This window comes from Siphateles boraxobius, unplaced genomic scaffold, assembly GCF_051911475.1.
Source record: "Siphateles boraxobius isolate OS27281-9 unplaced genomic scaffold, OSU_SipBor_1 77, whole genome shotgun sequence".
NCBI lineage: Eukaryota > Metazoa > Chordata > Actinopteri > Cypriniformes > Leuciscidae > Siphateles > Siphateles boraxobius.
Window position 1 is genome coordinate 8744100 of NW_027509205.1, and position 27860 is coordinate 8771959.

At 38.4% G+C, this 27860-nt stretch overlaps 1 protein-coding gene across 1 annotated transcript; it reads right to left on the reverse strand.

Moving 5' to 3' along the window:
* Positions 1–2231: 2231 nt before the first annotated feature.
* Positions 2232–26303, reverse strand: epha2b (eph receptor A2 b). The gene is made up of 17 exons (XM_077218350.1): positions 26092–26303; positions 25336–25403; positions 23481–24129; positions 15125–15280; positions 14618–14953; positions 13300–13424; positions 13002–13188; positions 12218–12317; positions 11661–11716; positions 11441–11566; positions 10506–10691; positions 9911–9972; positions 9563–9772; positions 9249–9398; positions 8950–9143; positions 8397–8552; positions 2232–4165 (listed from the first exon to the last, which is right to left on the reverse strand). The coding sequence occupies exons 1-17, from the start codon at positions 26171–26173 to the stop codon at positions 4057–4059; spliced, it is 2952 nt and encodes a 983-aa protein (XP_077074465.1). The 5' UTR covers positions 26174–26303; the 3' UTR covers positions 2232–4056.
* Positions 26304–27860: the final 1557 nt, after the last annotated feature.

Below are 27860 nucleotides of genomic sequence, written 5' to 3' on the forward strand. Positions count from 1 at the left end.
GATGCACTGCAGAGAAGAACCTGAAGACCTGACATTTTCCCAGTTCAGCTTATGTAATAGTATTAAATTTGTACATTACTTGATTTATGTCGTCCAATTTTAATACATTGTAATGATGAATTTGACTTTTGTATGCTAAACTATTTCATTCGGGTCAAATTTGATGCCCAATGCAAAATCTACGCCCTGAAACAACTTTGAGAACCACTTTGTAAATTACCGAAAACCAATGATGAAGAAAAAAAGAGCTGGTGAGTGATAGCATAGCCTAAAAACATGGAAAAAGACAACCAGAATGATTTGAAGAGGAGAAAGAGACTGAGGATAAGAGAGAAGAGAGTGAGAAACACAGAGAGAAAAACTGAGGGAGGAAGACCAATATAGCCCCAAATTGGAGGATGTGTTTTTTGGTCAGAAACCCATCTCTAAAATTAGCCAGGGATGTAAATTCCACAACTTTTCTGACTTTGTGTGTTCAGATGAAAAAGAGAGCGATGGAAAAGACAAGAAATAAATATAAAAGGGAAAACTCATACTTGAACTGTATAATGATGATTTTCACAATGGGAGTTCTTTAAAGAGCGGGGACATTTTCAAAGCCACTGTAAAGGAGGAGGAAACCTAAAAATGAAAGCCACAGGCCTCACACAGGACATTTTGCCATTAAGGTTAAACCATGTGTACAGCGCATAAAGCACCACAGCCCAGCCTTCAGCCCAGCCTTCAACACAGTCCTCACCTATGCTATTGTAGCCCATAATTTAGGCTTAACACGCATACAGGGGAAAAAAAGTCCTCCCATAATCCACATTCTGGAACATTTCTACTCATGAACGGTGGTGTTTACATGCAATGTAAATGTTTTCTTTAATTGGCAAATGCTGAGTGTGCTTTCAAAATGTCTTCCCCTCACTTTTACAGAGTAACCTGACACTGAATTTCATTCTTTTCACTGGTTTTCTCTTTGTATTTTCTTTACAGTAAAAATGAATTTTCTATTCACAAACCATTTACGTCCACAATATGACGTTCATCCAACTGAAATAGGATATTCAATGAGCAAAAAAAAAAGAAAGAAAGAAAGAAAGAAAGAAAGATAGAAATGAAGGGTGTGACCACTTGTTTCGCTGCTGAATTTCTAGCGTCACGGAAAATCAGTCATACATCGTTAATGTGAGCTTGCAAAATATAGCAGTCTGTACTGAATGCAAGAGAAAAAACGAGCATTACCGTTTTTCTCGTTGTCCTCACCGACTATCCATTCTACTGAAATGAATCTCTCAACGCTGTTAATGAATCAACATCTGATTCACCTGCCGAACTGCAAAACAGTGCATTGTACAAGCCTGTGTGGCCTAAGTGACATCAGTGGAACAGGAAAGTGTTTTCAGAGGTGAAGCAAGATATTACATTTTAATAAAATACTTAAAATACAACATTATTACTTTGGAATACCTTGTAGCCTACCAATTATCCACAAAACTCACTAAAAGACCAGGAACTTTTGTTTTTGATTCATCGGGGTCAAACACTGACTGAACCACATCAGGCACATATTATGTACAATTTAAATACATAATTCCAGGCCACTGATGTAGGTACATCTGATCAAAAGAAGACAAAGCATGCCCTAGCCTATAGACAATGACTGACATGCAGACATAAAATGGATGCAGGGCACGTTTTGTTCCCGAGCTATACCTGTTTGACTTCCATGATGGCATTTCATTCTTCAGCCAGCTTCCACTGCCCGATTATTTTCGTATATAAATATTTACATTCCAACCTTGACATTTTCCACCTTATCAAAAGGGTGCATTAGTGGCATTGTTACCTACATCACTCAGCAGCAGCTGATAAATTCAATACTCCGGGTGCCAGACAAAAGCCTCTCTTAATTCGGGTTCAGTGAGGCTGTGGTTGTGGACAGGAGGGGCTAAATTGAGAACAAAGTAAATTGTCCTGCACGGGTTATAAGGTTCATTGGGTTCTGTCATAGTTTATAGATGGACTGCAAACCGGCAACTAATTAAATAGGGGCTGCTCTGACCAATTAGATAATGCAGTCATGCAAAGCTTCTGGCTTCCTTGAGTACATTAGAGATGTATTGACTTGCTCAGTACTACTTAATGTACTACAATGAGGCTGTAATTGGGAGAAGCAGCTTCATTTCTATTATGCCTTTTTATTGTTGTGGATGAAGACACAAAGAAATCATAGAGACATTGAATTTAAAGGCTACAAAGATTTTATTGTGACTGAAAGACAAACTTCCATTACAAATAAATCCCAATTCAGTGTCCTTGAAACAATAAATAAAGTAAAAAATAAATAGACTATTAAATAAAATACAAAACAATTGGCCAAATCAAACATGTTTTTGTTTGTGTGAAAATATGCCCCCACGAGTGGGGTTCATACTGAGCTTATAAAATTTCAATATTTAGAAAAAGGTCAGAACTAAGATAGATCAAAAATGACAGATTTCCCTTTCCAAAAAGTCCTGCCATTATTACAGTTTGCCAGTATCAACGTCCCATTTAGAAAAGATTTGAAACACAATATCAACCGCAAACAAACACTAAATATGTAATTTGTAAATATGGAAGAACTCATCTGCATTCAACATCTAGAAATAATCAGAATAATGTGAATTAACAAGGAAATGCAATATCATCCATTAAGAGTTCAGGACTCTTACGGTAGCTGATTATCTCCTCTGTAAATACAAAATAGCCTTGAAAAGGAGTTTAACATTGAAACAGAGTTTTTCCCTTACAGGGAGACTTGTATCTGCCCCCGTCTGAAACCCTACAGTGGTCCTAAAAAGTCAGAGGAAATAATCAAGGAAGGTCGTAGCATTTCAAGCGAAGCTTGGATCAGTTAATCATAAACCAGATCTGCTGAAGATAGTCTCCGCAATTCACAGCTCCAGGCGACTTTAATCTGCTGATACAAAATGAATAACAGACCTTGGTATATCATCCACATATCCTGGTAAACATAACTGTCTGCTTGATCATTCTCTTAGTTTGCAAGGACTGTCACTTGGTGGAAATATCTGAAAATCAGAACCGTGCCTTTGTTTGCAGAAGACCGCCGGATTACATTTTCCCATTTGATTTAGACCGACAATCTGTTCCAGAACAGTTTTTTCTTCTTAACCCATTTCCATTTTGTCATTTCGCTCGCTCTTTGTTCCTTCAATCCTTAATGTCATCATTGCTATAGCGTTTCATAACGATAAGGGATGAGACAGCTGCTGAGATTTCTGATTTAAGTGCTAGTTCATGGCGGTGCCTCCGCTCTTCTTGTTTGCAGAGAAAACACAGGATTTAAGGAACGCCTTGCTACTCCGTTTCATCTAAACCAGAGACTTTAAACTTGATGGTCCACAGCATATAGCGCTGAGAGTGCAATTGTAATGAAAATGTCATCGTGCGAGACATAAAATCACGGCCAACTCAAGCATGATAGAAACCAGATAGCATTACAATCACCTTGATCTCAGCGGAACATCACTAAGTCTTACGTTAAACCCACATTTCTGGTGTAGAAAGACTTGTTGGTCTGAACTCTTCACCATTACCAGAGGAAAAACAGTCAAGAACAGAGCAATACAGTGCCAGTTCTCCTTCAACACCATTGGAGGAGCAACGTATAAGATCTGAGAGTAAAGTGAGCGCTAACTAGCACTGATCACTCTCTGGTGAGAATTAAGCATGCATATGAAACTAAACAAAAATTACAAAACTAAACTAAAGAAATTACTATATTTTTTACTAGAAAATAAACATATGCATATGGTAAAAATAGATCTAATATACATGGTTTGATGAATACATCAATAGCTTTTTGATTGTTTTACACTTCCTCCATTTTTGAGAAGTACATCAAATGCTACAAGTCTCCACGGCGGTGAGAGTCCATCTCGCTAGGCTGGAGGGTTAAGGCCAGGTCAAGGGCTGTCCCTGCAGTCCAATCCTGAGGCAGCTGAGAGTTTATTCAGTCCACAGCCAAAGGGTTTGTTCCCTTCGGTGCATTTTAAAGACAGTTCACACTGCAAACACACTCAGGGTGCTCGTCTGGTCCTTAAGCCCCAAGATGCTATAGGCAATTCTCTTCAGATGGCCCGGCAGACGGACTCCGATGTTACGGATATCCCTGGGAAACAGAAAAAAAAAACGTGGAAATAAATACATTTTTTATTTTACTTCTTTTATCCTCAATTTGTCTTTTCATTTTATTTTTTGTTCGAGCTCACAGTTTTTGATCAATATTGGGTTTTAGCCAAAGTTAATACGCTCTTTAAAATAATGGTTCCAAAACTAGGTTTTCGCAGCAATGGCATAGATTAGAATATCCATTTTTGTTTCCTCAAAGAACTTTTTTTTTTTTCGTAATGGAATGGAAAGGTTCCAATGATGTTAAAGCTTCTTAATGGAACTATGGATGCAAAATAAAGAACATTTATTTAGGGGTGGTATAATGCCCATTTCACAAGATGTAAAATAAGTCTTTGATGTCCCTAGAGTGTGTATGTGAAGTTTTAACTCAAAATATCCCACAGATATTTTTATATAGCATGTTAAAATTGTCACTTTTTGAGGGTGAGCAAAAACGCAGTATGTCCCTTTAAATGCAAATGAGCTCCCGGCACAGAGGGCAGAGCTTCAACAGCTTGTGTCCTTTTACCTCACACAGACATGCACTGAAAATTTTAAAAACTTTTAGCCTTTTTATGTTGAAAATGGATTCAGACAATGATGGAGAGACTCAATAAGAAGTGACAACATGTGGAATGCAACAGGATATTTCTGAATGGTTAGTTGATGAATTTATGTAGCTTGTGTGTAGTTATCTTCTAGTCATTGATTAGCATATTCTGCCATGATAATCTATAAGCCTAGTTCACACTACATGATTTTAAACGTCGGGCTGAACTGTGCGGTTCACACTACATGACTTGCTCTCTGAGAAATCAGGAGTGTTCAAGTTGTTGAGCTGTTCACACCACACGGCACAGCATGATTGATCCGCAACAGGAGGTAACGCACTACACGAGTTGACAACAACTCTGTCACCCAACGATTCTATCTTGTCTACAAATCCATCTGTCTAATGTCTATCTTGACGCGAAACAGCACGCGCGCCAATACAGAGCGAAGAACAACACAACACGAGAATATGGACGTCAGGCAGAAACTAGTGCTGCAAACTGTTTGCGCGAACATTGTCTCTGCGAAAAAACGCAAAAAAAGAAAAAATAAGAGAGTATGGGCGAAAGAGTGGATCTGCATACGCGAAGAGCAGGTCTGTGCTACAGAGAGAGTTGGAGGTGTGTACAGCATGTTTATATCGGAGATGTAGCAGCATGTTATGTTCAGCTGACAGCAAAAATCACGTATTTACCCGGTGACCTCAACTCATGCCTTGCTTTGATTGGCTGTTGCTCATGACATCAGTGAGATTGAGTCGTGCGACAGCTCTGGATATCTAGCATGCTAGATATTTTTCTAGGCTCGGCGACGCGTCTGCGAGGCGTCTGCGAGGGTCTTTGATGCGTTGTTGGCTCTTTCATACTAACAGATTGGCAAGCGTTCATCGCCCGCTAATCCCCCGCGATTTGAACGCGATAACACCCTGACCTGTCGGCGAGATCTACGATTTGCAAATCGGGCTTAAATCGGGCTTAAAATCATGTAATGTGAACTAGGCTTAAATTGTGTTCCCGGGGGCGGGGTTTATGTAAATTCTAGGGTTGGTAATGTCACTAACCCGGGAGGAATGTTGTGTAGTCCCTACCAGCCGTTTGTTGTAGTCCTTAAAAAGCAATTTCTTTATAAGAAGATATCTCCTTTTGCTTTGAACTCGTTGTTTATGCTCAAATAGCAACATTACACACTAACTGAAGTTAGAAAAGTGAAATCATAATCAACCACCCCTTTAAGAGTGTACGCTTTTATCAAATTTGAAAAAAATTATATTTGTATTTAAGTCAAGGTATTTTAGTTTGGTTTCAAGTTGTCATACATTCATTCATTCACTCTTTGGTTTCTTTTTTAGTTTTCTTTACAGTTTTTTTACCGTTTTAGTTTAATTCCATTTTTTTATTTTAGTTTTAGCCAAATTTAATGCAAAGCTTTATAATAACCCATGTATTTAAAATTTAAAATAATTTATGTCCATTTTCATATTATTTTACTTGGTCTTTGGAGTCATGAAAATCTATTTCAGTTTAGTTTCCCCAGTTAGTTAGTTTATATTTTTCTTTTATTTAAAATTGTATTATCTTATTATTATAAGATTATTATATTTTGTGAAAAATATTCATATAGATTTTGCTTTAGTTTTCATAAAATGATAATAACACTGTGGGAGGGTCACTCGAAAATGACACAATCTAATCTTTCAAAAAGTAATTTTGAAGCGGCATTTGAAAGATGACATGTTATCCAAATCCTAATTACATTTTTAATTAGCGCCTTGATGATTGTTGAAGCGCCTTGATGAAGTATTCCTTTCACCCACTATGAATCAGAGCTGGCCGGCACAGCCAGCGGAGGACTTGTAAATAGTTTCTAGTTTTAAAGAGTGCCACCAGATGACACCAGATGGAACAGTCCTCCATAAAATAAAAGACAAACACATCAAAGGCATTTCTGGTCCTCCACACAAAGTTCAGCAAGCTTCTAGGCTAAAAACACCCACGGGAGCTGAGCCAGAGGTCTTAGAGCTACAGTACGCTGTTACTACACTCCCAACCCCTTCATCAGTCAAACTGCCTCCTCCGTGAGGTCCAGCACTGTCGTCTCTACCTCCACATGTACATCAGCTCTCTCGTTCACCATCCCTACACTCTTTCATCTCATGTCCTGACTTTCAAGTCCAATACTGTTGATGTGAGGGGGAGTAGCCGCATAGCCTCATGGCCCCAGCAGGCAGAAACAGTGGTTCCTGGCTGCAGTGAAAGCACAGTCCTCGACTAGCGCTGTTGGGAATGGGAGGGATGAGAGAGCCTGCCGAAACAGTGGGAGGAAGGGAGGAATGGCAGAACAGGGGAGGGGGAGCAGCATGCCACTATCCACCACATCGAGGCCACTAAAAACGATGACTATTCTTTCTCTACTGCCACAATGTTTTCCGCTCAAACTTAAAGCAATAAGTATCATTTTAAGCTGTGAAAATGCTGTGAAGTTTAAAAGATTTGAACTAAAATTTTACTGCCAGACTTGATTAAAAGTCTTAAAAAAGGTTAAATTGTTATTACAATATATGTGGTTTCCGCTCTCGCCAGATACAGTAAATCAAAAATGGTCTGTGGTAGTGGTAGATTATCCTTGTAACCAAAGCATAAATTTAAGCCACGTTCAATTACTGGATCCCTAAAACAAAAACATGGAAATTATTTATATGTTTTAGGAATTATTAAAAGTTAAAAGATACCATCTTCTTTAAATACGCTTGTCCTGACTTATCAGCCTCGTGTAGGCTGTATCCCACAGGAAAGAGAACTTTCCAAACACTCTAAATTCCTTCACAAATTCCCAGAACTCTCAAATTATGTTCATCTGGGGCCATTTTATTCAAAGGACTATTTTAAATAATGTCAGAATCATAGCCTAACTAATTTTGTTTTATATAAGAGGGTTTTTTTGTTGTTGTTGTTGTTGCCAAATTCGATACTGTATGTCCAAACATTACATTTTTACATTACATTAATTTTTTTAATAGTGAGATGATGATGATGATAATAATAATTATTATTATTATTATTGTTATTGTTATTATTATTATTATTATTATTATTTGTATTGTTATCATTATTTTAATAAATTATATAATAATACATAATAATAAATGTATTTAGTTTTATTTGTGAAATTTCATTTATCAGTAAATGTGGAGACCTTCTTAACAGCTTGCTTATTTATTTATAAATGTATTATAATTTTAAAAAGACTTTTTATAAAATATTTAATTTAATTAGTTCAATATGTATGAAACATTTAAGGGCAAAGAGTCATGAAAAAAAGAAAAAGTAAAACAATATATGTTATATATTTTACTAACTGCACTGAAAATACATATATTTTATATTTTATATTTATATTTTATACATATAGACTAATTTTGAGCAAATTCAAAACATGAAATGAACCATGTTAACTATAGGAAGATTAATAATTTAATTTGAATCAACTGACAATCCTAGTTTCTTATTGGCCAAGTCAAACATTCGATATAACTGGAGCTCCAGACCAAGTAAGGCAGAAATCAATTCTGCAGAAATGCACTTTGGACTCTCAGCGTGATCTCATCTGATTGTTCACGGCTAAACTTCCCTTGATAGCGTGCTAAAGCCCCAGAATGATGGGAATTTAGCGTTACTCACTCGCTCTTCATCTGCAGCACCTGCTCCATGCTGACGATCCCGGCTATGTTGAAATTTTCAGTGTACTGGCTCATCTTGATGGACTCCAACCACTCCGCCACAGACCTGAAGGGAGAGCCGTCTGAGCCACTGGTGCTGGGAAGCCGAATGGAAACTCTGACAAAAACAGAACACAAATACATTCAGCAAACCACAAAGTGAGACCTTTTTTGCCTTTCCCTTGTTGTAATTGTTGGGTGGAAGAGACACACTTTGAGAGGAAAACCTGTCCATTCAGTTTAAGAATCTGATAAAGATACGAAACTGTCAGATATTCTCTCTTATACAAATACAGTGTGATAAACATCAGATGCCAAAACCATTCAGAGGAACCATTGGTGCGTGATGCATGTCTAAACTTTCCCGAGGAATGACTTAGTTTAATCTACCTCTTGACTTCCTTGCACAAAATTATGTAATAGATGGTGCATGCCTCAACTTCTCTCTGCCGTTTGATTCTTGTAAAAATTCATATGAGCAGTTTAAGAATTCAGAGTATGTGTTGAGCTCTTACCGAGGGTCAAAATCTGCTATGGCCTTCAGAGAATCTGGGCTCTTGAGGAGTTTGTCTAGTAGACTGACGATGTCACCAAAGCGAGGCCGTTTGGAGCGATCTTGCAGCCAGCACTGTAACATCAGCTGATACACAGCAGAGGGACAGTCCATCGGAGCAGGAAGGCGGAAAGCCTCATTAATGGCCTTCATTACCTAGAAAAAAGGATAGTCCGATAAGACATTTTCCTCAAAGGAAGATCCTTCGAGACAAACAGCAGAGTTATTGTTCATAGCCAGTGTGGTGTGGCCAGTACGTACCTCATGGTTACTCATGTCCCAGTAGGGCCTCTCTCCAAAGGCCATGACCTCCCATATGACAATGCCGAAACTCCACACATCACTTGCTGACGTAAATTTCCTGTAAGCTATGGCTTCTGGTGCAGTCCAGCGAATAGGAATTTTACCTCCCTGTTGGGAAAAAACATATAAACAAGTGTCAGGCAATCCCTAGTAATTTCCGAAAATCCTGAAATAATAACCAGGTTGTAGTAATAGTAAAATACAAACATCTGGAGTTAAGTGCAGTTTCAGAGAACATTCAAACCACATATTTATTTGCAATATGAACTTACACTGGTGGTGTAGGTTCCTTCAGGGTCATCCTCCAAAACACGTGACAAACCAAAGTCAGACACCTTGCACTCTAGGTTGCAGTTGACCAAGATGTTTCTGGCAGCCAGATCCCTGTGTACATAGCTCATGTCTGAGAGATATTTCATTCCGGCCGCAATGCCACGGAGCATACCAACCAACTGGAAGGACGACATTTCGCCGTCATGGTCCTGTGAAGAAATTCAAGTTTCATTTCTAAATTTTCTTGAGAATTTTGACTAAATTATTTGCTATGTTACATCACTTTGCAAGTATGTCATCATCTGTCATAATTTTTCTGTCTAAGATATGAATTGTGACAAACGTACCTTCAGGTATTTGTCAAGAGCTCCATTTTCCATGTACTCAGTCACAATCATGGCATGCTTGACTGCAAAAAAAAAAAGACATAAAGCGGCTTTACAACATAAAAAGTAAAACCAAATTCTACTCAATTTTATTCCGAGGATAAAAGTCAAGTAATTAAAAAAACTATTTTACAAGTAATTTAATATAAAAAAAATATTATAACTAAAATCTCTACCTTTTTATTCTCTACTATTTTTATTATATATCTAGTTAATTAAATAAAATATGGAAAATAATATTATTAATTTAATGCAAACATTTTATATTTATACTCTAAAGTAAAAAAATCTATAGTTTGTTCCTGAATTAAATAAAAATGTGCAAAAATGTGTGTGTGTGTGTGTGTGTGTGTGCGTGCGTGCGTGCGTGTGTGTGTGTGTGTGTGTGTGTGTGTGTGTATAAAGGGGATAATTTTCATAATTAAAGGGGTTAATTTAATTTACATAATTGAATCGTCAAATTATTTAAAAAAATACTTTTTTTTTAGAAGAAATATTTTTTTTAATATATTTGACAAATTTATTTTTAAAAAAGCAATAAGAAATTAATACTCACATTTGGTGACCACCCCCTCCAGTCGGATGATGTTCTGATGTGAGAACTGTCCCATGATGCTAGCCTCACTAAGGAAGTCCTGCCTCTGTTTCTCTGTGTAGCCTGGCTTCAGCGTCTTTATTGCTACCGCTGCTTCTTTTCGACCGGGAACTTTTAGAATTCCTCGATACACCTCTCCAAACTCACCTACAGCACAGCAACACAAACCACCAAAGGGAGAGGCATCAGATAAGCAACATACCAAAGGGCAACTCCTTAATCTTGTCTCATGACAAATAGGGGTTATTTAAAAACATGAATAAGACACTTGGAAATATAACCAGTGGTGCTAAGGCCACGGAGATTCCTATGAACGGTTGGTAAGTGGATTCATGGGAGGGGGTCAGAAAGGACATGAGAATTTGTGTACAACAAGCAGACAAAGTGGACAAGGGCCATGTCCTGTGGGCGGCTTGAGAGGGGAAACGTGACCACGGCACACTGATCTTCTTATTTAAAGTTGATGTTTGAGATATAGCCTATAAACACTTTAGGATTTAAGACTAATTTAGCGGTTGTTTGTTTTATTTTCAAGTCATGATTAATTACCTAAGCTTTTCTATAGCAATACCCCTCCATGTGGGATATGAAAAAAAGCTCTAGAGTGGGTTAAGAAAACAACATTAATTCAATTTGAATGACATTGGGAGGGAAAAAAACATCTCTGGAGGAAATTACTACAATAAAAATATTCCAGCTCTAACATGTAAAGCTCGAATTAGACAATTTCAATGTTCGCCTTGTTTAACCTGTCACTCCAATGAACTGTAAAAAAGCTGTCACTTTCAATGAACTGTAACATAACTTCAAATCAATGAGTGTTGAAAGTACCATCCCCCAGAATGCATTCAAAACAGCCCCACAGCGGGTTGTCAAACTTCCACAGATCTACTAACCTGCTCCGATGACTTTCTGCTTGGTGACGTGACTAGGAGGGATCTCGCTGGCAAACTTCAGCACTGCAGTGTTGGGATCTTCATAAGTGTGAGGATCAACGTAGGTCTTCAACGGCTTCAACTGATCTGGGTTGACAAGAATTTAGGGAGAATTTAAGAGAGGGAAAGGGACAGTTTTTTAAAACAAGAAAGCCAGCAAATGAAATTTAATCCCACTAACCTGGGCTGGAGAAATAAGTGTCCTCTGGCCCTTGCCTGGTGTGAGAGTTTCTTCGGCTGTAGAAGAAAAACAGCTCAATGAGGCCTCTTTTTGTTTTTTTTTAGCAAACCGACACATTTCTTTTCAGACTTGAGTTTGAAGAGAGGCTAGCGCTGGACAGGCTCCATTCAGTCGAGGAGTGTTTAGGAGGAAAAAAAAGCGGTCTGTGTTTGCCAAGTGGTGACAGAGGTCTAGGTTATCACAGGAACTAGAAGGGCTCAGGTCACCTTCACAGAACCGCCACAAACCCATCGCCTCTTATCTTACACAATATGCCTCTCTGATTCAGCTCCTTTCAAACATGCTTCTTGTTAAGATACACTTAGTGAGCAGTCAGCGGACAGTTAGCGAATTGATTCTTCCTCAAAATTGGTAAGGAGCAATTTCAGTAAGAGTGTGGGAGCGGTGAAAAGGAAACAGTGAATGGATTTTTAAGGAGAAAGAAAAGGAGCGGCTTGAAGGAGTGACTGTGAGAGAGGTACAAAGCTGGGTGTGTGCGTGAAGTGCTTGTTCCTAACCGTTTACGCAGAAGCAGGACCACTACCACGATGAAAAGCATTACGCCTCCCCCAATCGCTGCCCCAATGATCACTGCTGTGTTTCCCGTTTTTTGAAGAGCTGGGAAAACAGCAACAAAGCAGTCAGGCAAATAAATCACTCAAGAATAAAACAACACACTCCATAACATAAAAGAGCAAGCAAACATTCTCTGTCACTTTAGTACAAATCTGTTCAGGCTCAACAGAGTCTTTCTGACTGTTTTTTTAAAATAATCTTTTATTAATAATAATAATAATAGAATTTAATTATAAAAATTATTTACAATATATATTTCTTAAAAACTATAACTTTTTGTATTTTAGTTTTTTTTTTAAATATATTATTATTAATTATTAAATACCCCATGAATTTGATTGACAAGCAGGCCTGTAGTTACAGACATGAACATGATTTTCTACAGTTGCAGGTGGTATTAGGGGGTGGGACATTGGCATTCTAGAAATCATTTGATTGGACATCTGTGTAGTGCAGAAAGAGTCATCAGTATTTTTGGTTCATTTCCCATTAAGAAAAAGGCTGTAAATTTTAAATAGTTCTGTTAAAAGTGAATTTTGTCCGTGTTTAGGTGTATGTAAGCATTTAAATGACCTCAAATCCAAAGAGTCAAAAGCCACAAAAATATAATTTTGATCCTGTAGGGTCATTAAAAAGTGCAACACTAAAAAAAGTACTAGACAAATAAATGCATCTGCTCAAATGCATAATTGTAAATATAAAAGCAAACATTTTGACTTTTTTCACCTTGGGGGAGTGTTGAAAACTCCTGTTCCACGCTGTAGCTGCCCGAGTTTCCATCTGAGCTAAGAGCTTGGACTTTAAACAAATAGACAGTGGAAGGAGACAGATCACTGATCTTAGCCGAGTTCTTTTCCAGCACCAGAACAGTGTAGGTAGTGACCTTTCCACTGGCCTTCTCCTCATCATTTTCCTGTAGACATAACAATTAAAGGAAGATGATGAAATGGAGAATAACAATGCCACTATCATAGATCAGGATTTGCAGTGAAGTATTAGAGCTGAAAAGGATATTGTTACTGACCTTCTTGCGATACATCAGCTCGTAATGTGTGGCAACTGGCTTGGCACGGTGAGAAACAGACCACTGAAGCGACAGGCTGGTGGGGCTGTTTTCAACAAGGTGCAATGCAGTCACTTTTGGGGGATCTGAGGGTAAAACAGCAGTTGAGTGTGCGTCTTTGAAGTATATATATATATATATATATATATATATATAAACTCTGAATAGTTTGTTCGTACTGCACACACAAAACTTTCAAATCTTATCTACAGGACTAACTGTATGGCAAAAGTAAATGTCACATGGTTTGCCATTTGAGAAAAGAGTTGGGGGGAAATGGGTTTAATTGGAAACAGCTCTAGTAAACACTGTGCACTTACGATGACGTTGTGAAAAAAAAACTTGCAATCTGATCTGACCAGAGTCACCGTACAGACTATAATTCACAAAATATCTGATTTTAATCGGATTTCAAACCACAAATGGAAGTGGTTGGGTTTGGGTTTGTAAACATTAGATTGTGTTTTTTTGGTGTTTAGAGTACAAAAAAAGAAAAAAAAGATTTGTGTAAAAAATGAACAAGAAACCAGATTTTTGCTGCATGTTTGAACATTGCCTAAAGTATTTATAATATAATCTTAATCTTTGATTTCCAAAAAGGACAAAACAGAATGAGGAGAAAAAACACACTATAGTTCAAAGGTTTGGGGTCGCTAAGATTTTTTAAAGATTTTGAAAGAAGACTCTTATGCTCACTAAGGCTGCATTTATTTGATCAGAAATCGTTAAAAACAGAAATATTGTGAACAATTATAACAATTTAAAATAACAGTTTTCAGTTTGAATATATTTTAAAATGCAATTTATCCATGTGATGGCACAGTATAAATAAGTACTGAAACGTAAGTATGAATCACATGAATCTTCAGAAACCGTTAGAATATGATGATTTGGTACTCAAGAAACATTTCTTAAAATATTATTGTTAAAAACAGTTATGATGCTGCTTATTATCTTTGTGGAAACAGTGATTCTTCAGGATTCTTTGATAAAAAGAATGTTCAAAAGAACAGCATTTATTTGAAATAGAAATCATTTGTAACATTATAAATGTTTTTTCTGTCACTTTTGATCAATTTAAGGCATCTTTGCTAAAAAAAAAAAAGTATTACTTTAAAAAAAGAAAAGAAAAAAATCTTACTGACCACAAACATTTGACCAGTAGAGTGCAAATTCCCACAAAAATTAAAACAAAAACAAAGCACACCACTTAAAATGATTCATGATTCCCATTAATTTCAGTGAATTTTTCCTTCTTCTGTTTGTGATCAATACTGACCTGTATAATGTAAAGCGGTGTTGATGCAGCTAATGGCTCTCTTATTGCTGAACTGAGACACTCCGCTCCGTGCCTCAACAGTGAAGGTGTAGTTCAAATGGGGCTCCAGTTCACTCACGGTGACTCTAGTCTCCTTCAGATCAGAGTTGCTTGGTTCGAAACGCACTTTCTCAGCACAAGACTGACACGCTCTCCCCTCACACCGCTCGCAAACCACAGTGTAAGTGATATCACTGCGGCCACCGGTGTCTGCAGGGGGCCTCCATGACAACTGAAGCCTGCCTATTGACATCTGAGCTGTGGTGGCCAGCAGACTCTGAGGAGCGGAGGGTAAACCTGAGTAGACAAAGAGCAGACAAGCCTTTTATTTACCTGTTCACCTATGCTGGTTTAGTTAATCCCTAAATAAAAGAGTGACAGAGAAAGGATATTGTAGGTAAATATAAAATCACAGGAACTGGCTCGTGACAACAATGAACGTTCAAGGTAGACATTTTGACTTCTCACCAGAGCAAACGGCTGTCTCTGGGTCCTCAGGTGCTCGATAAAAGCCCTCCTTGCAGGAACAGCTGATGACGCCACGGCCCGAGGGCTGGGTGTTTTCTGGACAGGGTTTGCAGGCCTCACTGGAGACTGAAGATTTGAAGAAGCCTGGCTGGCATTCTGCACACATACACACACACACACAAAAAAAAAACACATGCATGATGACTTGGATGCGGATCAGAGGAAACTGTGCAATTAAAACTGCTCACACCGTATATGTCAAGTGATCGTCTATGTATGAACTTCCTTTGAAGATGTTTTTTTTTTTTCCTCTACAGTCTTTTTTTTTTAGCTCTGTGCAATAGTGCGCAAAGTTGACAGAGCAAGACTAAGCACACTCCTACTCATCCTGTGTGAACCATCCCCCTCATTCTCTACAAACAGGACCTGTCATCCCACATTCCAGCCCGGTACCTCTGCTCTCAAAACTCAACCATGAGAGGAAACAGAACAAAACCCATAAAACCAACAAACAGGTTGAATGTTGCATATTTTGTTAGCCAACTCTTGTGGATATTTTATGAATATTTTGCATTAACAAATATGGACATACAGTGGCTCAAAAAAGTATCTGGAAACTTAAGGCCACACTTACAAATATATTTATAACTTTGCATTATATAACAAAATAATACATAATGTAGCATTTATTTGCAGCGCAATGACTTAAGTTTCGAATGATAAATATATTGTAAAAAGTATTTTGCTTTAGATATCAAACGTCATTTAAACTTCACCTCTGGTTACTCTTCTAGGTAGGACACCTGTGTGAACTTCAGGGAAAATGACATCATACATGCACTAATAATCACCTTGAGATCAGTTAGTTGAATGTCATTGAAGTAAATAGTTTTAAAAAAAAGTGAGATCATACATTAAGTATGAAATATGCACTTAATAAAATAAATGAATAACTTAAAAGCCACCAAAACCCCCTCCCAAACAAATGTTGCTTATTAATTACTGCATTCTATTATAACAAATGAATTAAGAAAGCAAAAATCAGAATTTGCAAAAAAAAAGCATAAATTTAGTCATTCAGACGTTTAAATGTATAAACAGGAAGAAATGGAAAGGTGTCCACGGAATCTGTCTAGAAACATTCCAACATGCCCAGATCATGTCCTTCCGCTGTCCAGAGTCTCATTCACAATCCACCACCACCCAGTGTACACACACTGCTTCCTTTCTGAATCTGGCTCTTTCGTTTCTTGGAGCAGACACATACAGGACCATTTATTTATTTTCATAATAAAGCAGTGATACCTGGTTTTTAGTTTCAAGTGCAAGTTTTATCAGTCAAGAGACCGGCTGAGACACACGCAAGGCATAGATTATAGCAATATTACACAATCAAGTACAGCATGTGTCTGATCAGGTAAGGTATTTGTGTTTGTGTGTTGCAATACTGCCAGAGGCAAAGACAGTATAATACTAGAGATATGTTTAAACATTTGCCCAGTAGTTTCATTATTAGGATGCTTTAAAGGCGTGATTGAATGGAAAATATAGGCCTATATAAGTGAGGAAGTCTATCCGAGTATAAAAAGACAATGCATTTCCGTAGAACTGAATTCTCTTTTCTAAGCTATTTTTTAATATATTTTTATCCAACTATTGTGATTTTAGTGGATGAATGAAGACTCATATTCACACAGATGTCCCATCAGAGCAAACACAGATGTAGCTCATCACGTGGATTTTTAAGTATGGCTAAAAGTGTCCAAATACTCTTTGCAGTCATTGTATTTCAGTAGCACAGTGGCCACAAACCAAATCATTGTTTCTATTTTCTAATGGTTTGTTATCTGAAGATTTGCCAAACAGTTATAATTACAGAGTAGGGTGCTTCCTCCTTCCTGAATGCTTTGCATCAATTGAGGCCTTGTTTTGGGTTGAGCCACTTGCTCTCCCTCAGGAAGGGGGTTAACGGTGGTATACATTACCTCTAATATTTGAGAGCATGCATTCTCTTATTTCAAAAGAAAACTCGCAGCATGAAATAATTCAGCATGGCAGCGAAGATCGAGCCAAAGTGTTATTTATTCCTTCTTTCAAGTCGACTCCTCATCTTGTTTCTGTGCCAGCTGTTGTGGAGACTTTACTGCAACTCATTAACGCACCCCTCAGCGGAGGTGGGGATAGTGTGGGATAGACAGGGGGACTGAGGGAGAGACAGAAAAAGGGATAACGAGTCCTGGTGGGATTTGGAAGGGGGGGAGGGGGGGGGGAGAAAAAGAATTGTCCTATTCACAGTGAAGGGGGCCAAACAGCTGCTGCTGAGAACCCCGTTTCATATAGCCCCCGTCTCAGCTCTCCACTCGTAATCTCCAAATTCTTAAGTCCCCTCGCTTGCCTCATGGCCACATGTGAGGGTCTAGCACAACATTCGGCAGCCCATTCACTCCGGACAACAGGCACAGAAAGCAGCGAGAGAGGGGCAGCGAGAGAGAAAACACTTGTTTCGAATAGTGTAGATGCCACATGACGCGTTAATACGCTGGCTGGCTTCTTAACAGCCACGGACAAAAACCTGACACCGCTTTGGAGGGCTGCTTTAATCCTTTTATGCAAAGAGTTTACAAAAGAATTTGAACGACTTGAAACTTTTATTCAAAACACTTTGCGTGTAACGAATCAGATCTACCAACTTTTCAAACCATAGTAAAACTTATTTGGTGTAGGATTTACTTTGAATCAAGTTTTACTTAATTTTCAAATTGCTAGTAAATTTCACAATTATTCAATAATCACATTACACACACACACACACACACACACACACACACACACACACTATATATTTAAATGAAAAATTAATCTATGTATAATAAAAACATTTTGGGTTTTTTAGGGATGCATAATCGAAAAAGTGTAAAAGACCATATCTGTCTTTGGACGATATTATCATTTTTTTATTTATCAAATTAGTCAATATTGAATATGCAAGTCAATATTGGATATTTAATTGTGGATGGTGTCTTTCTGCCTATTTTTTTTAAACAACTAAATAATAAATAAATAAATGTAACTAATAATGTTGTAATTTCTAAATTCACTAAATTCACACAAAGAAACAGCAAGCAACACATTGAATTAAATGTGAAATTTTGAAGTAAATAAAGACTAATTGAAATTTCTTGTAAAATGTGCTCCAGTCATTTTTGTTGTCATTTACAACTACGAAAAATCATTTTTTACAGTGCATAGTCGGTTGCATTCGAAAGTTAATGTGGCTTTTTAAATCAACGCTTCACTTTCCAAAACACAGCCGGAATGTGATTCAGCGCGAGGGGCTTTGTCTTCGCATTTTGGACACAACAGGAAGCAGGAAGCACAAGGCTGACTCGAAGCTTCCTTCCTAAGGCAGCCAATCAAAGCATGCAGGGACAGAGAAGGCGATGGTTGGACATGCTCTGGAAAAGAGAACTAGCTCAATCGCAAAAATCGTAATGAGGGGTCAGAGGCGAAAGACGACTTATGGCTTTTGAGGAATGTTGATTACATATATGTAATACAAACTTCTCAGCAGAGATGCATAGATGTGTCGGTCGTCTCTCAGTGCCCCATTTCGCTATCTGGCACTGAGGGCCCAGGCAATAAGAGCTTCTGAGTGACTGTTTGTTTATTGTGAGAGTAGTTGGATCCTGCTCGCCGGTGACCTATGGGGTCTGTGATCCGTATGGGTTGAGTGGAGCAGTCGGAGCGAAGACTGATGAGAGGGTGACGTTAATGGACGGATGTATGGATGGATGGGTCGACCGAGAAGGGGAAGGAGGGCTGAATGAATGAGTGTTTACATGGCGGCGGGACAGCACAAACCCCTCCAGGACAAGAGTTTGGACGGGGGGGGGTTTGAATGAGAAAAAGGAAAGAAAAACAAAAGGCCTAGTCATTTAAACCTAGGCACGGAGGGGCTTACATGTAGCCCAAGGCAGAGTTGAGTTAAAGTGTGCTGCTCCACCAGGTGTTGATGGCCAAGTAAAACAAACACCACAGCAGAGGGAGTGCGGACAGCGGCCAGGGGCTCATTTGACAGGGGAAGAGGTTAAAATTCAGACAGAGAGCCTCTGAAAAAATAAAACATGTACACATAAGAAAATAAAGATAAAGATAGCATGGTGCAATCATAAACATTGGTTTTCTGTGGCCTACACTGAGGTGAAGACAAATTTACAACTCAGCTATATGTGTTGCTAGATCTAACTAATCTTTCTTAAATAATTCCTATATATATATATATATATATATATATATATATATATATATATATATATACACACATATATATATATTGGTTCTTTTCTATTACATAAAATAAGTTTTAGTTTTAGTCTTTTTGTAATATCAGTTCATCAAATATTTGATTTTAGAAGGTTTATATGCATATTACAACATAATAGCTTGCACGTTCCACAGAAAAAATTTGTACCATCTCTGAATAGTCAGTGGAGTGCTTCTTATGGTCAGACGGGACAAAGTCAGAGCTTTGAGTGTGTGTTTGTATGTATGGGGGGGGGGGGGGATGGGGGGGGGGGTGCGTTTGCAGTGGTAACATGAAGCCAGCAGGGAGGGAATAGTCTCTAGGTGTGGTGAGAGCATTAGTGCAAAGGATTATCAGCCCAATGGAACAGTTGTAAGAGAATTACATCTACGCTTTACAATTCCACTCACTCTTTCATCTAGTCGTTAACAGACACAATAAATGCTCTAATCCCTCTCTTTTCACACTTTTCACTCATTCTAAAGGAAAGAGGGCAAGAGGAAGAGAAGATGACAGAGCACAAAAGGACACAAACATTGAGACTCATCCAGAAGATTTGTTAATTAAGAAAGGAGTTAACTAAGAAACCTTAAACACGAATCCAATGCATTTGCTCTCATCCTGGCCCATACAAAACACTGGCCCATCGTCCAAACTTTGAGATGACAACACATATGGGTAAAGTTTGGTTTAGGCCAAAAATGTGAAGTAAAGCCATAAACAAAATACCTTAAGTGGAAAATGAATAAGTGAATGAAGCCAGTGACAATTAAAACCCCTGAGCGGACGAGTTGGAGGGTCACCGAGGATTAGCAGGCCTCCGGTTTCCGCTATAGCCTGTCCTGTTTCGGGGACGCAGAGCTGACACAGGGGCAGGAAACTGCTGATCTCGCACAATGGCAGCACAATACACTCAGCACATGCACACAATCCTGAAGTTACCTCCTTTAATGTAAGAGCTTCGATGTATACATCTAACCTCAAAATTCCACTGATTAGAATATTGAAAAAGAAACAAAATTATACACACAAAAATGGCATGTATGCAATTGTATGCAACCGTTTTTCTCACATTACTTAGGTGGAAGAAATCCACACAATTCCCTCCTTCTGGTGACTCACTTTATCATAGAGAACTCCTCTTACATGGTCATCGTGAACATTTTAATTCTACATAAACATTTTCAGTTCCAGTGAGTAAAGTTTCATTTAATTAGTAAGTTTCAGCAGTCATTATACTGAAATCAACAGAAAAATACATGTCATCCAGTCTAGTTTCATTTGATGTTGGCACATGAAGTTGACAGAGGATCAAAGTCAAACAAACCCATTTGGAAGTGCTCATCATTATCTAAACTTGCCCAGGCAAATGCTACAGCATTGGAAAGAACCGGCAATGGATTGTTGCGGTTGACTGCTAGTTAAGTAAGATTAGGAATCCCAAAGGTGGAGATAAATGGTTTCTGTGGCTTAATAGGTATCAGAGAGCAAAAGAAGAGAGCATAAGTATCACATAAAGCAGAGAATAATTACACCCCAGGGTAAAGATCATCACAGCTTTCATCAAATTTACTTAGGATTATGGTGGAACACTGCTAAACTATATTTAGTGCAAATAAGCTTGTACAATCATTTTTGTTTACTTGTAGTCCAGATATCTCACTTTTGGAGGATGTCTGTATTCTCCTTCTGCACTGTTGCCCAATGGCTCGCGGTACTTGAACGTTGTGTGGACTTTCTCAAGCAAGGAATTCCAAAATTTCACAACCTTTTGACCGTACACATAAATGCATGTGAGTCGGAGTTAACGTTTATTTAAAATGCTTTTGCAAGTAAACTGGGGATGGTCTAAAACCATCTATTTGTCTTTGGGAGACAGATGGGGATAAGCAAAGCTGTTTATTTACAAGACACCATTTGAAATCTCCCAGAAGACTTACAACAGTGTTTTCAGGGCCGTGTGAAAGTGGATGTTTAAACTTTCAATACATGTCACTTCCAAGACCTGCAGTCAAGGCCTAAAATAACATATTGTCATCAGAACAGCCAATAAAAATAAATATAAATCATGCCTAGTTGGTTTAATTTGGGAAAACTCTAGGGATCACAATCCGTTTGGTCGAGGCTATAACGGTGGGACAAACTAAGAGCAAGCGAGAAAGAAAGAGAGAAAGAAGGAAAGGGCCAGAGTAACAGGATAGGAAGCATCCAAAACCAGTACTTATGGCTTTTGAGGATACACACCCAAGTCAATTACTACCCAGGCAGTCACTCACCACACATTATACACACAACTCTGGAACAAGCTAAAAGTTTTGAGGTGTTCAAGTTAGTGCAGAAAAAGCCTTATTTACTGTAAAACACAAAGCTTGTTCTACAGAAATGTTACTATGGAGGATTCAAGACCATACGGCTTCATCAGTGTTAAATTTTTCCTATAGATCAACAATATGGAGGCCAATAGCAGTTTGAAACGTTCCAGAAACTGTAGTTCTCCAACTCTGGCAACCTCAGTTTACTGTGAGTGACAGGGTGTGGGCATAAATTCCCTGCGCAGGTCAGCCAGCAGTCTTTGTGTGGTCAGCAAAGGTATGTGCTCTTTTATTCGTTACGACTGAGAAAGGGTCTGTTTACTAGTGGAAAATATCATCAGCGTCAATACCGATTAAACCGCAATGCCGCGTGCATGTCTGATATTTATATTTTTAAGAAATCTCACCAATACAGGAAAGTTTGCCATCCTTTTGTAAAAACGAAAAGTTGTTTGACCCCACCCACGCATTTACCCATAGTTCTCTGACCTGGCTATTTGACAATGATTGCCTTTAATCAACAGTACATCCATCAACATGAGTCAGCTCTGGCCTGGAGCTCTCCCCAGGGAATTCCACAGGCCGGCAGTAGTTGGGAAGGCTCCTTAATAAACCTAGCAGGAATGCATCAGCGGAGTGAAAGAGGCACTGGTGGAGGGAGGGGGGCATGCCTCTGAACACAGCACTACATTGTTCTGCTACCTTTACATTCCATTCTCCACCTTTCCACTACAATCTCCTCCCACTCCAATGTCTGACACTTTATCTTTTCCCATTCTAAACCATGCACACACACCTGTTCCCACAGTTCCTAGTCTATAAAACAAGGAATTTGTGCTAACCAAAAAAATGCATGTTGTGCATGAGCTTGGCAATGGTAATGTGTAACCACTACAATTAAGAAATTATTACCCGGATTGCCTATTTGAGAATTTGCTATCATTTGAGTTTCATTTGTTTGCGTTTTACCTGTCACTGCATGTGGCATGAATTGTGGAAATATGTTAAAGTGTTGAGGTTAGAGGACGTTTAAAACTGAATTATTCTAAACAAGTTCCAACATGCCAGTGCTCTCATTTCTGCAGTCACAAAGAACTTCAGGACTGTCACTTACATGGTTGATCTCGCTCTGGTGTGGCAGGGACAGAAACACAAGAGGAGAAAAAAAAAACAAGTGACTGTGACAACAAGAGAAATTGTCACATCCTCAAAGCTAGAATTAAATCTGTCACTGAAAGGTTCTGCCTAAAGCACAATAGGTTTTGCAATAGTCGTTGACGTCTGAACTTGTGTTTCAAAGAATGCTGGGGGTTATGGGAGTCAAAGCACAGTGGCGAAGAGCAAACAGGTTTCAAAGCACTTGAAAGTTTAAAAGTAGTATGAACAAAATAGCTGATGAGCAAAAATGTGAAAAGGACAGTGTTTTTTCCCCAAAAAAGTACTGCAAGCATGTATGGAAAAGATGCTGGCGAGCCACTTAAAATGTGAAAAAACTGACTTAGACTTCATATATATAATCAGTGCCTTGTACAGTAAGGATAGATAAAATCCACAATAATACGAAACATTTTTATAAAATAATAGAGCAATTCATATAATGATATACTATGAAAGAAATGTTAATCACTATGTGGAAGTCTAGTCAATATTCAAATTCCTGACCCAAACCAGAAATCTTAACTGACAACAGCTGGTGCTGGCCTCAATCTGTAGAAACCAAACAAAGAAACGTATGTCTTACCTTGGCATACATCGTTCATGGCTTCGAACCCGGGCCTACACTGGCATTGGCTCACAGGTACCACCCATTCCCCTTCCGTGGTACAATAAATGCGAGGTTGGTCCTCGCTTAAAGCATTTTCGACACAACTTCCAGCCACCTCCCGCAGGGCTTGGTTCTCTCCCCCTGCCACTGTCTCAGGGAACTCTGCCAGGCTCTTCACTGTTGCTGGACATGTTTTATAGTAAACCCTGACAGAGTAGATGGCTACGCAGGCCCCAATGTCCTGGAAGGCCAGGTAGAAGCCCTTGCGAGAAAGATTTTCCACTACTTTTGTCTCAGTGTTCATCTTCATCTCCCCGAGGCTGGATATTTCATCTGGAGCAATGGTGGCCACCTTGCGGAACTGGCCTTTGCGGAAAGCAGTGCCGATGTCCGCGTCAGCCTCAGAGGTGTACAAGTTAAAGGTCTCCTTGCAGATAAGTGAGTCTGCATTGAAAGAGTTGCAGTCACGGACCACGAATCGCAGCTCCACGAAGACCCGAGAAGCAGTTGGGTTGCGCTGGATGAACGTAGTACGCAGCCAGTTGTCTTGTTCTCGTTCCTCCACGTTACATATATAATAATTATACAGCAGAGAGCCGTTCACAGCCCGCTGGCCAATCTCCCACTGCAACGTGAAATTTAAAAAAAGGATGTTAGCAATAAAGTCAAAACCAAGATTGTGGAAAAAATTTTCAAAGAAAAGATGCCAGTGAAGGCTGAGAACAAAAATAACACAAAATGTCCTGACCATGGAATTTTAAGTAGTAGTGAGGATGCTGGTCAATTACCCACCAACTTCTGGCAAAGAACAATGCGACAGTCTTTCTACTGAATGGCTGATGTAATATGCTGAAACATATCTGTTCACATGCAGCATACATGTGTGTTTTTCGCTCTTATTTCAAGTGTTACCATGGTTTTAATTACAGGAGAGGTGCATTGTTTTCGTAGTGTGTGGCATGGCAGTAAAATGGTCTCTGCCACGAATGCTTCCAAATAAAAGGAACTTTGGTTTAAAGCATTGCATACATTTGAAAGACATTAAACTTTTTAAATAAGCAGCAGCTCATTATAAGTGCAATTAACGTTCTATAAAATTGAACATGCTGACACCTTGTTCACATTCTTAATTTCTAAGCTTTTTTCCACGACAGTCTGAGGGAAAAAATTCTTTGCATTTAATTATTTAGTGTGTATTTGTTTTTTCCACATTTTAAGATATATGTAACCCTTCAGTTTTAGACTGGCTATTAATGGGAGGAAGACTTAACAAGTCTGTAGCTACTTGCCATATCGGATCATTCCCTGATGAAAAACCCAGTAGCTCTTTTGGAACAAGGTTTTGAAATACACTAGCTGGTCTAAGATTGTCAACCAGCTACCATGCAATACCCAGTTTGACAACCCTATGACCAGTAGCGTTTGTTGCTAGTCCAAATTGGTCTAGACTACAAGCTGAAAAAAAACAGCTACCATGTTCTAAAACACATCCTTTTGATTTCAAAATCAATTACGCTTCTAAATTCTAGTTAACATTATAGCTTCAGTTAACGTCACAAAAAGCACCATATGCGCCAACCTTTAAAAGTTAATTACACCCTCAGTTTTACAATCCCTAACACAGGGCTTTAAAATCGCACGAAACTACAAGTGTTCAGGCAAATAATCCTCCAAACCTTTTCAAGAATGTTTTGAGGATAAAGTCTGAATTCTCCTTAAGCAATAACGATAATAAAACAAATAAATGATAAAAAACTTATTTTAAAATTACGTGAAACAAATGAAAAGAAATGCAGAAAAAAATGAAGGCTCTAATGAAGAATAAACTCACCCCGCGCTCAACAGGCGATGTCAACCAACCCAACTCTGCTCCCGATGACACCATATCCAACAGCACCTCTGTGACAATAACGAAAAAATATTATATATATTAAATATTTTTGTCCGGATAGATAACAACAGTAGCCTAATTCATAAAGCAGCAATACAGTAAATGCATAGCTATAGCCTTCTGATTCTGATTCTGATTACAAGCACACCGGATTCCAACTAGAAGAAACGAGTAAATTATGTTGCTGCTAATAAAACACATTTCAGTAGCCTACATAAAAGCAACATTTCATAACAATTTATAATAAAAATGTTCCGTGTTGCAAAGTCGTACGGTTAATTATTTCTCATCGCTAAGTAGTAACTTTCGCACTTCACTGTTTAGGCTAGCCTACTTCAATACTATAATGATTTGCTTTCGTTCGCGTATAATGCATTAAATGCCACTTATACAGTCTAAAATACCCTATACTAAAATGCTCAACATTTGCCTGTGCAGGACAGTTTCAACATTAAAAAGTATTTAAATTCACAAAAAGGCACATTTGCACCGGATCGACGAAGCTAGAATTGTTAACATTTAAAGGATTTTTTTTCTCGCACAGGTTAATTATGCCGACGACTTGCGTTGTTGCCAATTTTGCCAGTCATTTAGGTATATAGGCTACAGGGCATGCGATGTAACTTTTAAATAGTTTAAGCCATGTGTGTAAACCTGAGTGAGAAGTTTTAGAAAGTCTCATAGAGACATACTTACCTTCCTTTTTTTGAAGAGAAATAAATACAAAGTTCATAAATACTATGACAAATAAAACAAGCTTAATCCGTCTGTAATCCATGTTGTGTTCGGAGTGGACAGTGATGTTGGCTGCTCCACGCTCCACGCTCAATCCAGTTGCTGTTCCAGTTGCGCTCTCGACAGACTCATTGAGAAACGCGGAGCGTCAGGAACCCCGCCCGCTGGAATGTGATTGACGTCTTTATAGGAAGGGGGGTGGTCATGGGCATTGACATGCATGAGTTACGTCCTGGGACCCCTCCCCTCACCTTTCTTTCAACGTGTAACTTACCTGTGTAAATACAGTGGACCCAACTAAATCTCCTCAAGTGGGGATTTACTGTCCAATGTCAAAGATCTTGATCTTCTCAGCTGTTTCTAAGTGATATCATACAACAAATTTCATCATTTTTTACATTAACTTTTGAACTGATAATCAAATCATTGCAGTAATCATTTTAATTGAGCAAAATTTATTTTTACAATAATGTTTACTGCTAAAAGAAATTGCAAAATCAAAGATGGTGTTTGGTTAAAAATGTATCAACTGTAAGCAGAACTGCAAGAGCTTGAATACAGGACTTTAATCGAGACAAAAGTGTCCCATGGCAACTCTTAGGAATTTTGGAGTCAAGCTCCTTGTGTTTGAGACCCCTAGCTGCTCCACCGACAGCCACACAGTGTCTCTGAGGAAAAAGTGCACAAGTGAAAGGATTTACTTGACAGAGATCATTTTACGGCAGTCACCACACTTTCAGTTCATTTTGATTAAAAAAAAAAAAACAGATGGCATATTATTTTCAAAATTACTAATTAAACTCTTAAAAAGCGTTTTTTTCCGTCTCAACATATATCATAAGACATGCAAGCCCTTATGCAACCCCTAATTTTTGAGTTCATTGCTTCTGTCTCCGCTCTTGTCAAAATATTCACTTTCCACACCTCTGACGACACCATACCCACAAAACCTTTCACACCAGGGGCTGCTCCCAACATTTCAGAGAATTTTTTGGTTAACAATGCCATCTCCTTAACTTCCCCACACCACTATTCTCACCTCACACCCTTATTTCACACATTCATATGAACTTCATTTGAGAATGAAAACATTGCACACAAAAAAGTAGAACTAGCTCCTCTTGCACAAACATTATTCATTCACTGTGTATAATCATTTTTATAATCAATTATTTTAATTACGTCTTAAGGGTTTTATATGAATGATGAGAGATCCGTATTCTTATTTTGAATTCCTTACGATACAGTTTATGTTCTTAAATACGAGCAATTTCTAATGATGAAATGTAAAGTACTGAAAGTACACTAGTTACTGAGGTGGCAATAACATCATAAATCTTGAAACTTAACAGTCATGAACGAATGGAGAAAAGGGTTGTTTGAAAGTGTGGGGGAAGTTGTGAAGGGAGTGCTTGAAGGACAGGTGGTAGTCCAGTCAACAGCAGAGAAGCAAACAGCAGGTCCATTGTTACTGACCCATCAACATACAGCAGCAAGTGTTGCTCAAAGACGCATGTGTGAGCTAATGTATATCTCAGTGAATCACCTCTGTGGTAACACTGGGACTTCCTGCTCTTAAAGGGATAGCTCACCTAATACTGAAAATTCTGATATCATTTACTCACCCTCATGTCGTTCCACCAAACCTGTAGGACTTTCTTTCTTTTGTAGAAAACAAATAAGTAATGTTACAAAATTTTTTTTAAATGTATGTAATTGACAGAAGAATT

What these genes read in the sequence shown, in the direction of transcription:
- epha2b (XM_077218350.1), bottom strand. Translation starts at nt 26,173, where the DNA reads ATGGATTACAGACGGATTAAGCTTGTTTTATTTGTCATAGTATTTATG. An exon ending in AGAGACAGCCGTTTGCTCTG is followed by an intron (nt 14,954 to 15,124) that starts GTGAGAAGTCAA and finishes TTGTCTACTCAG; the next exon opens with GTTTACCCTCCGCTCCTCAG. An exon ending in AAGGAACCTACACCACCAGT is followed by an intron (nt 9,399 to 9,562) that starts GTAAGTTCATAT and finishes TTTTCCCAACAG; the next exon opens with GGAGGTAAAATTCCTATTCG.